General features: G+C 30.5%; 1 protein-coding gene across 7 annotated transcripts in view; it reads right to left on the minus strand.

The window, feature by feature from the left end:
• LOC127723438 (uncharacterized) overlaps positions 1-20,479 on the minus strand; it is a 241,454-nt gene that overhangs the window by 141,518 nt on the left and 79,457 nt on the right. For 5 of the 7 annotated variants that reach the window (XR_007992087.1, XM_052230085.1, XM_052230094.1 and 2 more), the window contains one exon: positions 3,123-3,856. Coding sequence is in view for 6 of the 7 variants with exons in the window: in XM_052230085.1 (XP_052086045.1) it covers positions 3,123-3,814 (692 nt within the window). In the remaining variant the exon portion in view is untranslated. Of the gene's footprint in view, positions 1-3,122; positions 3,857-13,467; positions 13,500-18,991; positions 19,091-20,479 lie in introns of those variants that run through there. The other 2 variants (XM_052230075.1, XM_052230103.1) reach the window with 2 other exon arrangements.

Below are 20,479 nucleotides of genomic sequence, written 5' to 3' on the forward strand. Positions count from 1 at the left end.
ATTTCACTTTGGAATTTCCAAAGTGGCCGCCGTTACCATGGAAACAGCAAAAATGTCAAAAATTTGAAAATGCTCCAAACTTAAAGAAACTTTACAAAAATGTTATTTGGCATGTCAAGATGCACTCTTTGACTTTGGAATTTTTAAAAATGGCTGCCGTTGCCTTGGCAATAGGGGAAGGGTGCCATCCGTTATTGCTAGCAATTACAAATCTAGTTAAGTCGCCAAAACGGAGTTTTGGGGACTTTATGTTTTTGTCCCGTTTCTTATTATTATTATTATTATTATTATTATTATTATTATTATTATTATTCTTAACCCTAATTTGTCCGACCATTTTCTAGCAAGCCTCAAATGATTTAAATGAAACTTTATATTTGGTATGATGTTGGGGTAGTATCCCTAGGGGTCTATTCACTATTTTTTATTTCAAATTGGGGTGAACTTGGCACTATTTGGGAGCCGGAACATGGGTGGGGTCATTTTTCGACTATTGATTCGCTACTGGTAGAACCTTTAAGTTTTGTGTAATACAAGAGACCGATGTCCAGGTGTTCATTCCACATTTTTTATTTCAGCCCGGGGTCATCTTGGCATTATTTTAGGGGGTGAATTTTCATGGAACATTCTAGAACAATAGTCATGTGATTAGTCATGTGATTGTGTCGAATTATTCCTATGTACTTTTTATGTTATATAATGATAGATTATTACAGGTAGCACCATATGTAGCTGTAATTCGACTTTGGAATTTTTAAAATGGCCGCCGTTACCATGGAAACTGAAAAAATGTTAAAATTTTTTAAAACGCTTCAAATTTAATGAAATTTCACAGAGATGTTAACGAGTGTATGTAGATTTAGAATTTGACTTTAAAAATTCCAAAATGGCCGCCGTTGCCATGGAAACAACAAAAATGCGAAAAAACTAGATTTGGTCCAATCTTTATCAAACTTGACAGTAATCTGACCTGTCATGTGTAGATGTGCCATCCGACTTTTCAAAATGGCTGCCGTTACCATGGAAACTGCAAAAATGTTAAAAAATTCAAAATGCTTCAAACTTAATGAAACTTTACTCAAATGTTGAGTGTCTAATGTAGATGTGGCATTTGACTTTGGAATTTCCAAAATGGCCACCGTAACCATGGAAACACGAATGCCTTAATTTGAAAATTGGTCCAATTTTTATGAAACTTGTAAGTAAGGTGACCTGTAATGTGTAGATGTGCTATCCGACTTTGAAATTTCAAAATGGATGCCGTTGTCATGGAAACAGCAGAACAATGGTTTGGGGCCGTTTTGGCGACTTTTGTGTTAGCATCCTAACACAGGATTACTTGTCATTTTTATTTTTCTTCCACACTTTTTTGTCCACTCTTGATCTCGGAATTGAAAGGACCCACGCAGATGGAACTATACAATATTGTTAACCACCATGTGCAGATGTGCATTTGGGGGTTGGCATGTTCAAGATGGATGCCGTTGCCATGGAAACATCAAAAATACGAAAAAATGGAAAGTTTTACAATCTTTATGAAACTTTTCATAAATGGTAACTGCCATGTGTAGAATTGAAGTTCGATATTGGAATTTCCAAAATGGCCGCCGTAACCATGGAAACAGCAATAATGTCCAATATTTCTAAATGCTTCAAACTTACTGAAACTTTACAAAAATGATAATTTGCATGTGAAGATGCACTCTTTGACCTTGGAATTTCAAAAATTGCTGCCGTTACCCTGGTAATAGGGGAAGGGTGCCATCCGTTATTGCTAGCAATTACAAATCTAGTTTTTTATTATTTTTTTTTTTCTTCCACTTTTTTTGTCTAGCTTATATCTTGGAATTGGATGAACCAATTGTAATGGAACTACACACCAATGTTAACCAGCAAGTGCCGATTTGCCATCGGGGTATGGCATTTTCAAGATGGCTACCGTTGCCATGGAAAATGCTAAAATGCAAAAACATTCTAAATTTTTCATAATAAGACCCAACTGAATGAAACTTTATTGAAATGTTACTTGGTATGCCTAGATGTACTGACAGTGTTTAGAAATTCCAAAATGGCAGCCGTTGTCATGAAAACAGGTCGAAAGTTTAACATTGGCCCTATGGGAAAACACATTAAAGCTGCATTTTCTTAAAGAATATAAGATTAAACCCAATGAAACTTTATTGGTATATAACATGGCATGTCCCAAAGTGGTACCCGCCTTTAGAATTTTGGAAATGGTCACTGTTACCATGGAAACAGAAAATTGTTAAAAAATCAAAATGCTCCAAACTTGATGAAATTTTAAAAGAGTGTTAAATTACATATGTAAATGCGCTGTCTGACTTTGGAATTTTCTTAATGGCTGCTGTTACCCTGGCAATGGGGGGACGAGGGTGCCATCTGTTATTGCTAGCAATTACAAATCTAGTTTATTTCTGCTTTTTTAGGTCTGTTATTTATATACTATCAAATTATCACAGTATTTTGAAAAGCTTGTAATTTTGAAACAGAGTAACGAACATCCTTAAGTCATAAATTGCATTATATTCAGATAAACTAAGAAACTGATTAGTGTTAGCTTTCCCCAATTATTGAACCTATACGAGAATGGTTTTGATGCAAAATTGCTGAAACCTCTACTATTGATCTGTAAGTTAAATTTATTCAACAGTTGTAATATAATCCTGGTTGTTAGTAACACCTACATTGTTGTGCATTTACTACGATATAAAATTTGTATAACGTAATTCAAATATATTTTAACAGGGTTTACTGTATTTAAGATTTGAAGACAGCGAGAGGCATTATGCTATCTTAAATTCTTTCTTTTGCTAAATTATATCTGATCATCACAAAAGCAGTCATGTAAAAATGATTTTGTAAAATACTATGATTTAAAGTTATGCTTAACAGTTCAACGTATATCATTGATGAATGATAAAGAATAGAAAAAAACAATATATACTAGTAAGTTAGAGATCCTTTCAAGCGGCACCACAATATTCATTTAATCATATATGATATATACCGTACATGTTCACGTCATAGTTTAGGGCAGCAATGAAGTGGTATTATAAAATTAACAATCAATTTGTATCTTAATGTCTAAATTTCCTACAAACCGTAAATCAGGGTCTGTATTTTCATCACTGAAATTATAACTTGGTCGGTTAGTACACACACTGTCATCTGAATTGAAGAACGCCGACTTCATGTGCTGTTGTAATATGTGTCGTTGAGAGTTATCTTCTGAATTAGGAATGTTTCTTGTGATATTCAAATAATGTCTTCCTGCTTTTTCCCTTTCTAATTTGACAAGAAATGAAACACCACAACTCGTTACATTGCCATAATGTCCATCTGAAATATTCATATGTTTGGTATTGACTCCTTTCGGATCAAATTCGCATATAGGATTTTTATTGTCAGAAGCATCATTCACATTTTGTGCTAAGATGTATTTTATTTCATTCGAAATGCTTTCAACGGGCTCTTTCACACTTTCAAAATCTGTATCCTCCGAAATGTCTTCTTCGGAACTGTCTGTCCATTCGGAATCAGATTCCACCTCAGTTGTAATGTCTGTTATATTTTTTCTATAAATACTTTCAGCATTTTCAACAAACGTGTTGATGATATAATCCGAATGCTTATATCTGATATGATTTCCCAATTGACTATGATGCACAAATGTTAACGGACACAGACTACAGGAAACTGGTGGCTGTTTTTCATGGATATAAAGATGAGCTCTTAAACTCAATTCATCTTTAAAAGGGATAAGACAAAATGAACACCAATGTTGTCGTTCCATGGTTGAAATTTGAATTTTGATATGGATCGTTTCTTGAAATTCCTAAAACAAAAACAAAAACGTAAAACAGATTGTCTTCAGGATGGTTGCATTCGAAGCAAACACTTTTTAATTCAACTATTCTTTTTTTTTTTTTTTTTCTGTAATATTTTTTTGTTAGGGAACTAGGATTAGATTTCTATAAGTATCTTTAGCGGGGATGCTGTCTCATTGACGTATACAGACATTTATCTTACCTCCTGTACGTTTCTAGGAATATGATTGGTTAAAAGTGTCCGCGTGGAGACCGTGTATTTCCATATTAGTTTAGTAGGGAGGCGGGGCTTATTTCAATACACGGTTAGTAGTGGAGTTACGACTTTTGCACTATTTGATTATTTTAATGTATTGAAAGTTCTGTTTAATATTGTTATACCAAGGTTGTTCATATTAAATTGTTATTGTTGACATTATATTTTGTGTGCAGACCAATGGAAAAAGTTCTTAAAATTAAACATAAAAATAAGAAGATGTGGTATGATTGCAAATGAAACAACTCTAGTCTAAATTCAACAAATAAAGATAGTCGGTAAGATAAATTCGTTACATAGTGTGCTAGTGACCTAATACGATATATACGGGGTCAGTAAATTCCATATGGGGTCCGAGCTTCGCTCTCACACCATATGGAAGTTACTGACCCCGTATATATCGTATTAGGTCACTAACACACTATGTCACTAATAATATCCGACAATTTCCTAAAAACAGTTCTACATCATTCAAATTCATAATTACTTTCCGTAAATTGTTTGTTATTCCTACAACGAAAGTAATTAAAAATGATTGACCGCGATTTGTGATCACACAAAACATGAACTTATATTTTGCACCTTAAACATCCGGATTAATATAATGATTAAATGCTATTTCCATGGGATACATTTTGTTATTAGCATGATATTTGAATGGACAAGCAACTATGATCGTTGGAGTTTTCAATATTACTTCAATTTGTTGAGCAAATCCCTAGAACTTACATGATTTTACTGCTAAAGGTTCTGGGTATTTGTATAAAGTATGACCAAGCGGGCAAATATGTTCATTTCCTTATTTTGCTATCTGTTATTTTATAGTTGACATTTGCTGTTTTTGCTATCTCGAAATTGAAAAACACCATTATGGTATTGACAAGTCTGCCTCAAACCAGTCCTATAGACAAACATGCCCCATACCATACCATACCAGACATATTGACAGGTCTTATTTTGACCGGTCCTGTGAATAGGTCAACTCCTGACATGACCTTAGGACAAGTATATTTTTGATAGATTGTTTAGTTTTACACTCTAATATCAGACCTAGCCTTTTTAAACGATAATTGTATTGATTTAGGTTCCAAAACAGCAAACTACCTAATTCTTTACATTGTGACTCTTTATATACACATTTAGATTTATTATATCATTGATTCTCGTGGATAAAATAATAGTAAAAAAAGATTCGCATTTGTTGATCGACATATATATATATACATGTATATATATATAAACCCAGTTCAGTCTAGGTGGCCGAGTGGTCTAGAGCGCTGGGCACAGTGCAGCCGGTGTTGCTACGATTTCCCAATAGCATGAGTTCGAAGTCCCGGCGAGGGAAAAACTAAAATTTGCTTCCGAAAATTTGCAGATTTAACATTGTTGTGTTAATATTTAGAGTAATTATGAATATTATATGTGTTTTCAGCCGTGTATCACCTTCACTGGTGATCCAATCGATTGATCTATCGTAGAGTTGTCACTTGTTTAGACGTACCTATCCATATATATAACTACATTCGGGTATCATAAATGAAGGATATTTTTTTTTTTCTAAGACGGATAACAAAGTTATAAAATGCATTGGATTAATCAATTTATATGACGGGAAAGTAAAAAAAAGTTATTTAAGTAGCTTATTTTCCAATTTTGACAGTCTCCTCCTAAATATATGTTTTGCATTACATGAATTTTGCATAGTGAATTGCTTTGTTTGCCTTCTATTTATGATTATATTTTCGATGGAATGGTCAAACGAATTTGAATAGTGCCCGAATATATAATTATAAAGTATTGTATAATTGTTTGAAGCGTCAATTTCGACAGAAAAAATGCATTACCTGTCTCTTATTTCGGTTACATCAGGTCTTCAACATTTCATTTGGAAAAAAATAGTAAAAGAATATGTCGTGGAATACCACGACTACCGACCAGTTCAGTATCTTAAAGAAAAAGAAGAGGGTTGGACAACTTTGGAAACCAGACGACAAATGGTAGTTATGGACACTATTACTGCTTTCATTTGAATACATTTACAATATGAGTTTTCCTGATTTTAGATGCCGCCATATTATTGTCGTCATGAAATACAATTATGTACAATGTTGTTTGATGATGCACACATATTGTTAAACGAACTATTCTGAGATGTCAAAACTACTGTTTATAATATTTTGAATAAAAAGAGGTAATGTTGGGACTCTCAATTAAAGCAAATTTTGTATCAATGCTGCTGTCCTTTATATTATACAATCAATCCTGAGCTACCAGTTTACTGATTCGTGATACCAGCAAATAATTTTCCTTATGAAATACAAATAACAATGAATAAGGAAGATATGTCCAGTTTTCGGTGCAAACTTCAACGATACGAGGACTTCTGGTAGACACAAGTGGACAGAGCGTTATTTCTATATAAAAACTAAAGAAACAAGAGAATATAGACGGAAACAACTGGACACAATGCTATTTCTATATAAAATTAAAGAAAGCCGGTGGCTTCATGTGGATACAACTGGAAGCAATGCTTTTTTCGAGAAAAAACCAAAGACACACAGGGATACAGGCGGACAAAAATGGACGTAGTCGGATGGATAGAGGTAGACAAAACTCAACATAATGAGATAAAAAAACTACTGGAACTAGGCAGACACAGCTGAACACAATTCAATTTCTAAATACAAATTGAAAACCATCTGTACGGAGAACAATTGAAGGTCTTTCAAGTGATATGAAAATACTAAAGGCCGGTTTAAAATGTAATTTCTGGACGATAGTTTACTTAAAGCTGATTCTAAAAATATATGGTTTCTATTTGATTATAATAAGGGAGATACTTTGCTACTTCCGGTTGAAAATGTCACTTTCGGTATTATATGATAGGTCACTTGACACTGATTCCAAAATAAATGGCTTTAGATACTTTTATATTAAATTAATGCAAGCATGGCTACCTCCAGTTTACTTAAAGTCACTTCCGGCTGACTGTGTCAAGGTGATGTGTATTCCTAACAAATGCAAACGACCATATGGCTTTATCATGTATCAATATGAAGTTGAAAATCTAGAACGTCAAATTTACTTTTGACCTAGACCTCAAGTTCTATGTCATCAAGCAAGGACCTCATATCAAAGACTTTAGGTCTCTACTATATATTGTTTATAAGTTATAATACCATACATCTTAATTTTAGCATTTCAGGAGAGAAATGGTAAATGTAACCGTACCCCTTTGAAGAAACAATTTCCTTTTACGACATAGTGCAAATAACAATTTAGTGAAAATATGTTGTCGATAAATCTTACTGTTTCTTAGAAGTAGCATGCACAAGCAAATGCCAAAAAAAAAAATTAACATGACCTTGACCTTTGACATTGACCTCGTTTTGTTTTCGGTGGACCATGGACTTCGAACCAAAAGACCCTGATCTCTATCACTTATTTTTTATGAGTAACTATTACATTTCACAAACGTCGAATACATAAAGGGATCAAAATTATTCTCGACAACCTGGGGATATAACGAGCAATATGTTGTTGGATTGCTTCGGTGAAAATTATTTTCAAGGTGGTGAAGATGGAATAAGCAAATTCGAAACAAATTTTGTCGGTTTCATTTGCGGTTTTGAAGGAATGTGATAACTTGAAACACAGTTTTCGGGTCGATAACTCTTACAAGGTTCAGCGTTGTCAGTTTTAAAAGCGTAATAACTGTTTGATATTATTATTTAACACCAAAGCAACTTCTTGCGGAACATACAAACAACGCAAGAACAAGAAGTGGCGGGAAAACAAATAATAATTCAAAACAGATTGTTCAGAGAACAATTGAAGGTCTTTCGCCCAAAATGCACATATCTAAACAGGTCAATATTAACTTACGGTTAAACATTTCCTATCCCGTGTCAGATGACTCAGCTAATTCCAAAATTTATGGTTTCTATGTATTTGGGCTTGAGTTATTATTTCTGGTTTAATATTATGGATTAATTGACACTAATTGTTTCCAAAAGAATATAATTTTTTATACTTTCAAATTAAATTAGTGGACGTTTATTATGCTTTCATAAAAGTAGAAATAGCTAGTAAAAGTAAAAAAATAGAACATGACTTTGGCCTCATTTTCAGTGTTCAGAAGAAGTGTTACAAGAGAAAGTGTTGGCTAAACAGTGTTAGTTTCATAAACTGTTATAATCATATACAAGAAAATTAAGCAACATCCTTTGAAACAACAATACAGAGCAAAGAAACATGGGGATAAAATTATGTTTTCTATCAAGAAATTTTAAGTAAAACAATTTTTTAAAGAATTACTTTTTGAATAGGCTTAGAGAATTTTGGCTAGAAAAATATATTAAAAAGTTCGTTCTACTATATTATGGAATATTCTTGGGTATTTCTATGTTTTGGTGTTGCAAGTAAAATAGAAAACCTGTAATTATTTCCTATTTATTAACAAAAGGTTGTTTTTGCTTCGTCAAATGTGTTGCAGATCAACCCTTTTTGCCAATAATACTGTACACATAAAAATATGATAATATATAAAACTAAAGACCAATCCAATCAATTATGGGTTGAAACAGCGGATGTTATTGATTACTAAATTCTCAAAGCCTCAATTTTTGTATAATTTTCATTTTTGTCCCCGAAATATTAATCCGTTATTCAATAAAAAAATAATATTTACAATTTGCGTGTACTTTGTATTCAATACATTATAAAAGAATGTGCACACAAATTAAAATATAGTAATGCTTTGTATCGGTTGTTTAAAATTGCATTCAGTTTCCTTTGCCAAAACTTCATGTCCCGTCTATATGAAAATATATGACTACTTTGTGGTATGAGAGCTCCATTACTAGGGCAAGATCCTAGTAATAGACATCCGGTATTTATGTTTGTCTCGTCTTTTGTTCCTAAATTACGGACCAATAGCCAGAAACTAAATATAACTTCAATGTCACTTGTGGGTAAAATGTCCTTGATTAGAGTTACAGAATAATTTTCTACAATTTTCTTTCGTTTGAACCAACGTATCTTCTTATAGTGTCTTTCCGATTAATCAACTTTTTACAATTACAGGTAAAACAGTCAAAGAATTAAGTGGGACAATCTGTAAAATGCTTGTTGGACTATTTGAAAATTTAAATACTGTACAATCGAAAATTGTTTTGATAGTTATTACGGGTAATTAATGAATGGAACATTTGTTTTGTTTAAAAATCAACTCACATTTATCCAACAAGTGTCAAACAATAGATGGGCTTGGTGTTTATATGGCCATATGAATATATATACACACCTGTATAGGATGTAAAATATAATTTGAAATCTTATCTTTTACCTTTTAACAATAAATGTCAAATAATAAATAAGTTCTTAAATATAAAAAAAAAAATAAGAATTAGATTAAGAGTAACATTTCTTCTAATACTGTTCATATTTCAAAATCAAACATAAAAGTATATATCACCTTGAAAAACATTAATAATGTAAAAATACAAATAATAAAACAAAAGTGTATATATTCATTAATATATTATAATTGAAAGTGGCATTTTATATTAATGCAAATGAATACATTAATTATAAAATAACAACAATGTATTTCAATCTCGAACCATAATGCGAAACTCCTTATTTGATTTAAATGTAGACGGATTGTCAACAATATAAACTCCACACAGATAGCCTTCATCGCCTTTGAGAAAGTTACTCGTTTTTCCACCGAGCGAGCATTCGCCAGAATCACACTAAGACACTGCTTATTTCACTTCACTAAATGCATCTGGAGACAGACAATGGGAATCTCTGTCGCTTGAAAAGACAACCACGACCTTCAGCATTAGTTTTACCCCTAGTCCCACCAAAGTTAGTTGAACGTATGGTTTGCATCACTTGAAGACGCCAAGGAGATTGCCCTCGACACAACAGCTTTCGCTGACTATGTCACCGAGTACTGGGAAGAATGAAACAACCGTCAGTAATGGACCTACTTGAGCAACGAGGACCTGAGCAACAACAATTACTTAATTTTATTTATGTATTTTTGTTATTTTACTTGTAACTACAACCAAGTCGATGTCAAATTTCTTGATGAATTATTCCCCAAGGGCAACATTCTCTTGGTAGCTTAATACGTGATGATAAGCAGGTATTTTGAATATTTTTCTTTTTAGAGTAATGACACAGAAAACTAAAGAAGTACGCTCTGATAGACATTCTCAAAAAAACTGAAGCCAACTAAGAGACCAACTAGATACAAGTAACAGCTGGTGGAACTCAACGACCAATAACCAAGAAGTACCGATATATAACAGACTGTCAAGACTGACGAAACGATTTATTCAAGGTGAACGTTCCGTCCAGGATTACACCGACCAAGTCCACCTTCCTTCTCCAAATAGAAATATAACTGTACTGTGATGTGTATTTTTTTCATATTTTGCTACTAGACTTCAGTATATTTCCTGTCATTTTATGAGTTATTATCAACATGTTTGATTTTAAGATTTAATAGTACTATAATACTATTAAAGTGTCAGTAATTTAATGTATTTCACTGTTCATATTTGTTTTGTTTAACACATATATTGTTATTGATTGTACTATTTATGATTCTCTTAAATATTTCATATTGCAGAATTGCTTAATACTATTAAAATAACCTCAAGTTTAAGTATTTTCCTGTGTATAATGTTTATCTTGTAGAGTGTATTTGTCCATTAAAATCCTTAGATCAAACCCGTTTTTTGATGGGGTTCGTGTTGCTCAGCCATTAGTTTTCTATGTTGTGTTTTGTATACTCTTGTTTTTTGTCTGGTCTTTTTATTTTTTTGTTATGGCGTTGTCAGTTTATTTTTGACATTATGAGTCCCTTTGGTATCTATCGTTTATCTGTTAAGTGCTAACATAATTTGTCATTGTATATGGTTGTTAATTTGTTTCGATGAAATCGCTATTGTTTGTATATAAGTGCAATTAGATGATATAAGTATTTTTGTTTCTTATCTTTACTTTTTTCTTAATTATCATAACGTCAGAACATTTAAAAGTTAATATGAGCTGTTTATATTCACTGTAACTTTAATTACAGGTTTTAATTACAGGTAAGTTTCATTAAACCTTATTGCATAAAAATCACGTTTCTCCAACAAGAAATTAACGACCTGTATATAAAATTATCAAATTCTGAAGAAATGTAAACACATCGAACTTTATAAAATTTTGAATAAACATGGAGAAAAGTTGGTGTTTGCATAATTTATTTCTTTTTTGTGATAATTTGTTAAAACATTGTTTAAATTAAGAACAATACACTACAAAAAATAAATATAGAGACACAATTTTAAATTTCTATCAAGAATTTTCCCGAATATTCAAAATTGTTTTTGAAAATGTTAATAGGATAAGTCAAAACATTGCAACAAATAAACAAAAGTTTAAATATATATTATTGTAAAATGTATGACATAATTGAGACTCCATTTTTATTTATTTGGGTTTTTTTTGTTAGTTTGCTGATACAAATGATGGTTTAAACTTGTAAGTATTATTCAATTTTGCAATTTCAAAATTCGAATTTTTTTATAAATGATCCATATATAGGTCAAAGATGATGGTAAGTAAATTATTGAAGGCTAACGCAATGCTTGATATATCAATTATGCACAGAAAAACTATGAAATACAAATTTGAAATTATTAAAGATATCGACATATACAACAATTGAGACTATTTTATCATTTATTGCGTCTTAAGGGTTTATCTGGTATTCTTGGATATTTCTATTGCCTAAATATGAGTACATATTTGCATCCCTATCAACATATAATTTCATTTTAATCATTCGTTGTATTACTTCAAAAGCGTTTTATGTTTACAGAAAGGCCATTATTTACCAAGATGACATTATTACATTATACATAAAGATAAGCAAAATAAAAACTGATCTCTTTTTCTTCATCTCATATCAATGTATAAAGCTAATCAATGTTAAGTTAGGCCAATTGCTTTGATTTTGCTACTAGTTCCATAATAAAGCATTGTTGATAGAGACGGCTGTTAACAATATTTAATATTGAAAATAAATCGAAGTGTTTAAACGTTTTACATAACAACAACAAAATGACTGTTTTGATAATTTATACGACAGGTAATATTATCACAATAATTATATTGGACACTCTTAAACCATCACTGAATATTGTCCAGTTCAAGGACATTGGTGATTGGTCAAACATGATGATTGGTAAAATATGATGATAATGAATACCGCTGAAGGTAATGTCATTTTCAAATGACAAACAAAGATAAAGGAGAGTTTGGATCAACAAATATTATTATGGAAATGTGAAACAAATAATCAAATGACAAAGCAAAATTATATATATGCTTAAATAAATTTCTTTATTCTAGAGTGCAAATGTATTATTTAAATTATGTCACTACCGAAGTGCTCTCAGCCAATGTAATGTGTATAAAACATAGAAATACTCTCACCATAATTTACCGTCATATGAAATATGCAATTTTACATCAAATTTGAGTGTTTCCCGCTTACCAGAATATCTCTGTTTGTATTAAATCAATTATATATGTAAAACAAAAATGAAAACACCTTTGTGTATGTCAAACTTTTTAAAATTATAGCAAAAAAAAATATAAGTTATTTTGATCTTATGGGCGTTTTTTTAAATTTTTTATAAGTAACGAACATATTTACCTTACAAACATTTAAACCATAGAGATTTGAATAAACTCCATGGTCAGTATTCAAACAAATTTATGCAAAAATCGGTTTACCGCTATTTCTTTTCATTGTTCATTTATTTTTATTTTTTTGCATTTTTCCTCTCGCTCCTTCGAGTTTTATTTTTTTGGAGTATTTTCGGGTTTGTTTTCGTAAAAAGAACTGATTATTATGTAAAATGAGTCTTCCATTCAGACTGTTTATGCGCCAAAACACTTATTACTCTTTTTAAAATATGGTTGAAGGTAACAAACAAGGTTAATCGATATAATAAAATCATCAAAGATGAAACGATGATAATGCAATCTTTCCCTCGAACATCATCGTCCAAATCGAAATGATAAGATTTGAGTATGCAGACCTCGGGTTTATTCAATTAGGTCCATTACTAGATGATTAGAAAAATACAGCATATGAAAAATCATTTTGGAGGATCAATCACAAAACTTTCAAAAAGGGAGATACAACGTTCAATATAATACAATTCATGTTTTCATCAAATGTAACCCCTGGCATGAATTGTCAAGGACAGAACTATTCTTCAAATTTCAAAATAATAAATGAAGAATTTCCATAGTTTACCATTTACATAATCTTCATAAACTTACAGCAACGGTTTAAATCCAACATGCTAGGACTTCATTTAATAGAGAATATTTTCCTTCAAAAACGACAGTATTACCTGTTTAACATGATACATTTGAATGACATAATGACAGTATGAAGACAAACCCACTTTGGACTATTTAATTTTGCACTGTGTAACATGATGTTGTTGCCGAGAAAAAAAATAACTTTTTTACGAAACGACTTTGTCGATATGTTTATCAGCATTCAACATTACAAAACGGACATGATTGTAATCCGTGAACATGCTGTAAATTCAATTTAAGAAACATTATTAACTGATTTTTGTAAAAAGCTTTTCTCAAATTAAAAAAAAGATGAAGCTACTAAATGCTGAAAATTCTCTAAAAAGCAAAATCCATAATTTCATTTTCTAATCATGTAACATAATATGTTTATTGTTTAAAATGAAAAAAAAATGATCAGACAAAAGTTTTACAACTTAGTAATGTCTTATCCAAAACAATAACAAATATACACATTAATTAATGAACGCATCAAATATTCGATACGAACAAATAATTTAAACATACAGAAGGCCATACTTTGACCTATAATTGTTAACTTTTTATACATTGTGACATGAATGGAAAGTTGTGTCATTGGCACTCACACCACATCTTCTTATTTATATGAAGTTAAAAGAAGACTGTTGGAACGAATCAATGGATTTTTATCGAGTTCATTTGTTTTTACAATATAAATAAAAAAAACAGCCGACTTGTCAGTGTGTAATTTTTAAATACGTAAGTCTAATCTTGAGGAGATATAACTTTATGATTATTAATTTGTATATACTCATAATTCTGCATGGGATATATACGTTTTTGGAAAGGATGTAGACTACACAACAATGCTAACCATTGATTTATATTTTTTATTCTTTCATTAAAATCAATTGAATCGTTTTTTGTAACATAATATGATAGTATTTATACATCAAGATCATTCGATTATTGCCATTATATAGAAATATTTTTAATCGCATGTGTTCTTTACAGGTCTAGGTTGTCAACCAAGACAAAAACGTTTGCTATTTTTACATACTTTTGAAAAGATAAAAAAATACCATTATTTTCTTCAGTATCCAATGCATCATCCCCAAATAATAATAAATCGATTGTAATATTAATATTAAAAAAACATTAATTTCGTTTAACATCAGATTTCTAGATGTTGGAAAATTAATACAATATAGTAAATAGTGGTCGACATTTTCATTGATAAAATAACATTAACAATTAATATTTTGTATTAAATTTGCTTCATCTGTTACGCATCCTTGTGTGTAATACAGAACGCAAACGATCCCCTGAGAAAAAAAATCTCGGAGATTTTTTGATTTTTATTATATAGTTTATGCAACTTTCGTTAAAACAAGGAAATTGTAGGAATATGTCTAATACTCCGGTCCAAAAAATTCCACAATGTAATAGATGATGGGAAAAAAAGAATGCGGAGAAGTTGATAAAGGGTTTACAGGAATTGTTATATTTTGACTGTGGCGCAAATTATCATAATTAATATCTGGTACAAAATTCGGAAACAAATCGTGTAAATATTCTGGCGCTTGGTTATTTAATCTTATTAAAAAATAGCTAGTTGTTTAACCTCCCGTCTTACGCTTAATTTTTCCCGTCTCGTCCTTTTAGATATACTGTTCCTGCTAGCGTAATTTGGTCATCCTGTAACTATTCGAGCAGCCTCGATTTTGATATTTTCCAACCGATCAGAATTTACTTGCCCACAGTTACCTCTAACTTCTGATGAATACACCAGAATTCGGCAAGTGAAAGCTATTAGTTTATCAACATGCTTACTCCATTCAAAACCATTACTAAATATGACACCAATACACTTATGCGTATGAACTGTTTCTTATGTAACATCCTCAAAATAAATAGAAAAATTACTCTGTATAGTTTTCATACTGAATATCATAATTATTATTACATCTGTTGTATTTGGATTTAACTTCACTAGCCGTCTGATTCCCTCATAAGGTCTTTGCATCGGAAATAAACACATGTATTTTAAAACCAGTTGTTGGTATGATACGGGTTATGTTCTTCTCATATATTTGATGATGGTATGATACTAAACCACTAACGAGAGGGATTGTGCTTGATTTTCATATGATGAAGACATAATCTTTCAATCAGTTTAACTGAGGTCTGCAGCTGGCATGCCAGTCATTGCTAGTAGTCCTTTGTTAATTCATGTTGATCATTGTCATTATGCTTTGTTTCTTCTGTTACTTATTCTGACATCGGACTCGGACTTTTTTTAATTGAGTTTTATTGTGCGTATTGCTATGTGTTTGTTTATTCTACTAGAGGTATAGGGGAGAGTAAAAATCTCACAAAACATGTTTGACCCCGCCGCATTTTTGCGCCTGTCCCAAGTCAGGAGCCTCTGGACTTTGTTAGTCTTGTATGTTTTTTTTATTTTTAGTTTATTTATATGTTTCGGAGTTTAGTGTGACGTCCATTTTCACTGAACTAGTACACATTTTTGTTTTGGGGCCAGCTATAGCCACCTCCGGGTGCGGGATTTTTTCGTTGTGTTGAAGACCCATTGATGGCCGTCGGCTGTTTTCTGCGATTTGATCCGGTTGTTGTCTTTTTGATACATTTGCCATTTCCATTCTTAATTTTATTTGATTGGATTTCATAAAATTGATTCATTAGGTGCAGCATGACCTATTGGCGTATCATCTGTAAAAAGCCTTCCAACTCCAGAAAAACCATCAACTCTATCATTAATATATGTTCAACATAATAAAGGACCGAATACAGAAAACTGAGGAATTCAGGCGTTTATTTTTCAACGATTTGGTAGTGAATCTTTTAGGACGACTTTTAACCAATACAGCAAATCTCCTTAAATACCTTATTTTTCAAGTTTGTATAGTAAAGCCTGTTTCCAAACAGTATCAAAAGCTTTATTAATATAAAGTTTAAGTATTTTACCTGTGTATAATGTCTATATTGTAGAGTGAATTTGTCCATTAAGAATTTTAGATCAAACCCGTTTTTTGGTAGGATTCGTGTTGCTCAGCCATTAGTTTTCTATGTTGTGTTTTGTATACTGTTGTTTTTCTTCTGGTCTTTTTATTTTTTGGCCATGGCAGTTTATTTTTGACATTATGAATCCCTTTGGTATCTTTCGCTTATCTTTTAAGTGCTAACATAATTTTTCATTGTATATGGTTTTTAATTTGTTTCTTTGCAATCGCTATTGTTTGTATATAATTGCAATTAGATGATATAAGTATTTTTGTTTCTTATCTTAACTTTTTTCTTAATTATCATATAGTCAAAACATTCAAAAGTTAATATGAGCTGTTAATATTCACTGTAACTTTGATTACAGGTAAGTTTCATTAAACCTTAATGCAAAAAATCACGTTTCTCTAATAAGAAATTAACGACCTGTATATAAAATTATCAAATGCTGAAGAAACGTAAACACACCGAACTTTATAAAATTTTAAATAAACAAGGAGAAAAGTTGGTGTTTGCATAATTTATTTCTTTTTTGTGATATTTTGTTAAAACATTGTTTGAATTAAGAACACTACACTACAAAAAAAAATATAGAGACACAATTTTAAATTTTTATCAAGAGTGTTCCCGAATATCCAAAATTGTTTTTGAAAATGTTAATAGGATAAGACAAAACATTGCAACAAATAAACAAAAGTTTAAATATATATTATTGTAAAATGTATGACATAATTGGGACTCCATTTGGTCAATGATCCATTAAAGGTCAAAGATGATGGTGAGTTAATTAATCAAGGATAAAGCAATGCTTGATATATCAATTATGCACGGAAATACTATGAAATACAAATTTGAAAATATTTAAGATATCGACATATATACACCAATTGCGACTATTTTATCATGTATTGCGTCTTCATACTTGGGTTTATCTGGTATTCTTGGATATTTCTATTGTCTGAATATGAGTTCATATTTCCATCTCTATCAACATATAATTTCATTTTAATCATTCGTTGTATTACTTCAAAAGCGTTTATTTGTCTACAGAAAAACCATTATTTACCAAGATGACAATATTACATTATACATAAAGATAAGCAAAATAAAAACTGATCTCTTTTTCTTCATCTTATTCCAATGTATAAAGCTAATCAATGTTGAATTAGGCCAATTACTTTGATTTTGCTACTAGATACGCTAGTTCCATGATAAAGTATTGTTGATAGAGATAGCTGTTAACCATATTTAATATTGAAAAAAAATCGAAGTGTTTAAACGTTTTACATAACAACAACAAAAATGACTGTTTTGATAATTTACACGACAGTTAATATTACCACTATAATTATATTGGATACTCTTAAACCGTCACTGAATATTGTCCAGTTCAAGGACATTGGTGATTGGTCAAACATGATGATTGGTCAAATATGATGATAATATAAATACCGCTGACGGTAATGTCATTTTCAAATGACAAACAAAGATAAAGGAGAGTTTGGATCAACAAATATTATTATGGAAATGTGAAACAAATAATCAAATGACAAAGCAAAATTATATATATGCTTAAATAAATTTCTTTATTCTAGAATGCAAATGTATTATTTAAATTATGTCACTACCGAAGTGCTCTCAGCAAATGTGATGTGTATAAAACATAGAAAATACTCTCATCATAATTTACCGTCATATGAAATATGCAATTTTACATCAAATTTGAGTGTTTCCCGCTTACCAGAATATCTCTGTTTGTATTAAATCAATTATATATGTAAAACAAAAATGAAAACACCTTTGTGTATGTCAAACTTTTTAAAATTATAGCAAAAAAAAATATAAGTTATTTTGATCTTATGGGCGTTTTTTTTTTAATTTTTATAAGTAACGAAAATATTTACCTTACAAACATTTAAAACATAGAGATTTGAATAAACTCGATGGTCAGTATTCAAACAAATTTATGCAAAAATCGATTTACTGCTATTTCTTTTCATTGTTCATTTTTTTTTTTTTTTTTTTTTGCATTTTCTTCTTGCTCCTTCGAGTCTTATATTTTTCATGTATTTTCGGGTTTGTTTTCGTAAAAAGCGCCAAAACACTTATTACTCTTTGTAAAATGTTGTTGAAGGTAACAAACAAGGTTAATCGATATAATAAAATGATCAAAGACGAAACGATGATAATAAAACTTTTCCCTCGATATCATCGTCCAAATCGAAATAATAAGATTTGAGTATGCAGACCTCTTGTTCATTCAATTAAGCCCGTTACTAGATGTTTAGAAAAGTACAGCATATGAAAAATCATTTTGGAGCATCATTCACAAAAACTTTTAAAAAGGGAGATACAACGTTCAGTATAATACAAATCATATTTTAATCAAATGTAACCCTTGGCATGAATTGTCAAGGACAGAACTATTCTTCAATTTTCAAAATAATAAATGAAGAATTTCTATAGTAAATCATTTAGAAAATCTTAATAAACTTACAGCAATGGTTTAAATCCAACATGCTAGGACTTTATTTAATAGAGAATATTTTCCTTCAATAACGACAGTATTACCTGTGTAACATGATACATTTGAATGACATAATGAAAGTATGAAGACAAACCCACTTTGTACTATTTAATTTTGCACTGTGTAACATGATGTTGTTGCCGAGAAAAAAAAAACTTTTTTACGAAACGACTTTGTCGATATGCTTATCAGCATTCAACATAACAAAACGGACATGATTGTAATCCGTGAAGATGATGTTAATTCAATTTAAGAAACATTATTAACTGATATTTTTAAAAAGCTTTTCTCAAATTAAAAAAAAATGAAACTACTAAATGCTGAAAATTTTCTAAAAAGCAAAATCCATAATCTCATTTTCAAATTATGTAACATATGTTTATTGTTTAAAATGAAAATATTGATCAGACAAAAGTTTTTCAACTTAGTAATGTCTTTTCCAAAACAATAACAAATATACACATTAATTTATGAACGTATAAAATATTCTATACGAACAAATAATTTAAGCATACAGAAGGCCGTACTTTGACCTATATTTGTTAACTTTTTATACATTATGACTTTCATGGAAAGTTGTCTCGATGGCACTCACACCACATCTTCTTATTTATATGAAAGAAGACTGTTGAAACGAATCAATGAATTTTTATCGAGTGCATTTGTTTTTACAATATAAATAAAATTTAAAAAACAGCCGACTTGTCAGTGTGTAATTTTAGAATACGCAATTCTAATCTTGAGGAGATATTACTTTATGATTAATAATTTGTACATACTTATAATTCTGCATGGGATATATACGTTAATGGAAAGGATGTAGACTACACAACAATGATAACTATTGATTTATATTTCATATTCTTTCATTAAAATCAATTGAATCGTTTTTTGTAACATAATTTGATAGTAATTATACATCAAGATCATTCGATTATTGCCATTATATAGAAATATTTTTAATCGCATGTGTTCTTTACATGTCTATGTGCTCAACACAGAGAAAAAACGTTTGCTATTTTTATATACTTTTGAAAAGATAAAAAATAACATTATTTTCTTCAGTATCCAATGCATCATCTCTAAATAATAATAAATCGATTGTAATATCGATATTAAAAACATTAATTTCGTTTAACATCAGATTTCTATGTGTTGGTCAATTCATATAATATAGTAAATAGTGGTCGACATTTTCATTGATAAAACAACATTTACAATTAGTATTTTGTATTAAATTTGCTTTTAAACAAATCAGCATTCAAAGCACCTCATCTATTACGCATCATTGCGTGTAATACAGAACGCAAACGATCCCCTGAGAAAACACTCTCGGAGATTTTTTAATTTTTATTATATAGTTTATGCAACTTTCGTTGAAACAAATATATTGTAGGAATATGACTAATACTCCGGTCAAAAAAATTTCACAATGTGATAGATGATTGAAAAAAAAGA

This window comes from Mytilus californianus, unplaced genomic scaffold, assembly GCF_021869535.1.
Source record: "Mytilus californianus isolate M0D057914Y unplaced genomic scaffold, xbMytCali1.0.p SCAF_1, whole genome shotgun sequence".
NCBI classification, from domain to species: domain Eukaryota; kingdom Metazoa; phylum Mollusca; class Bivalvia; order Mytilida; family Mytilidae; genus Mytilus; species Mytilus californianus.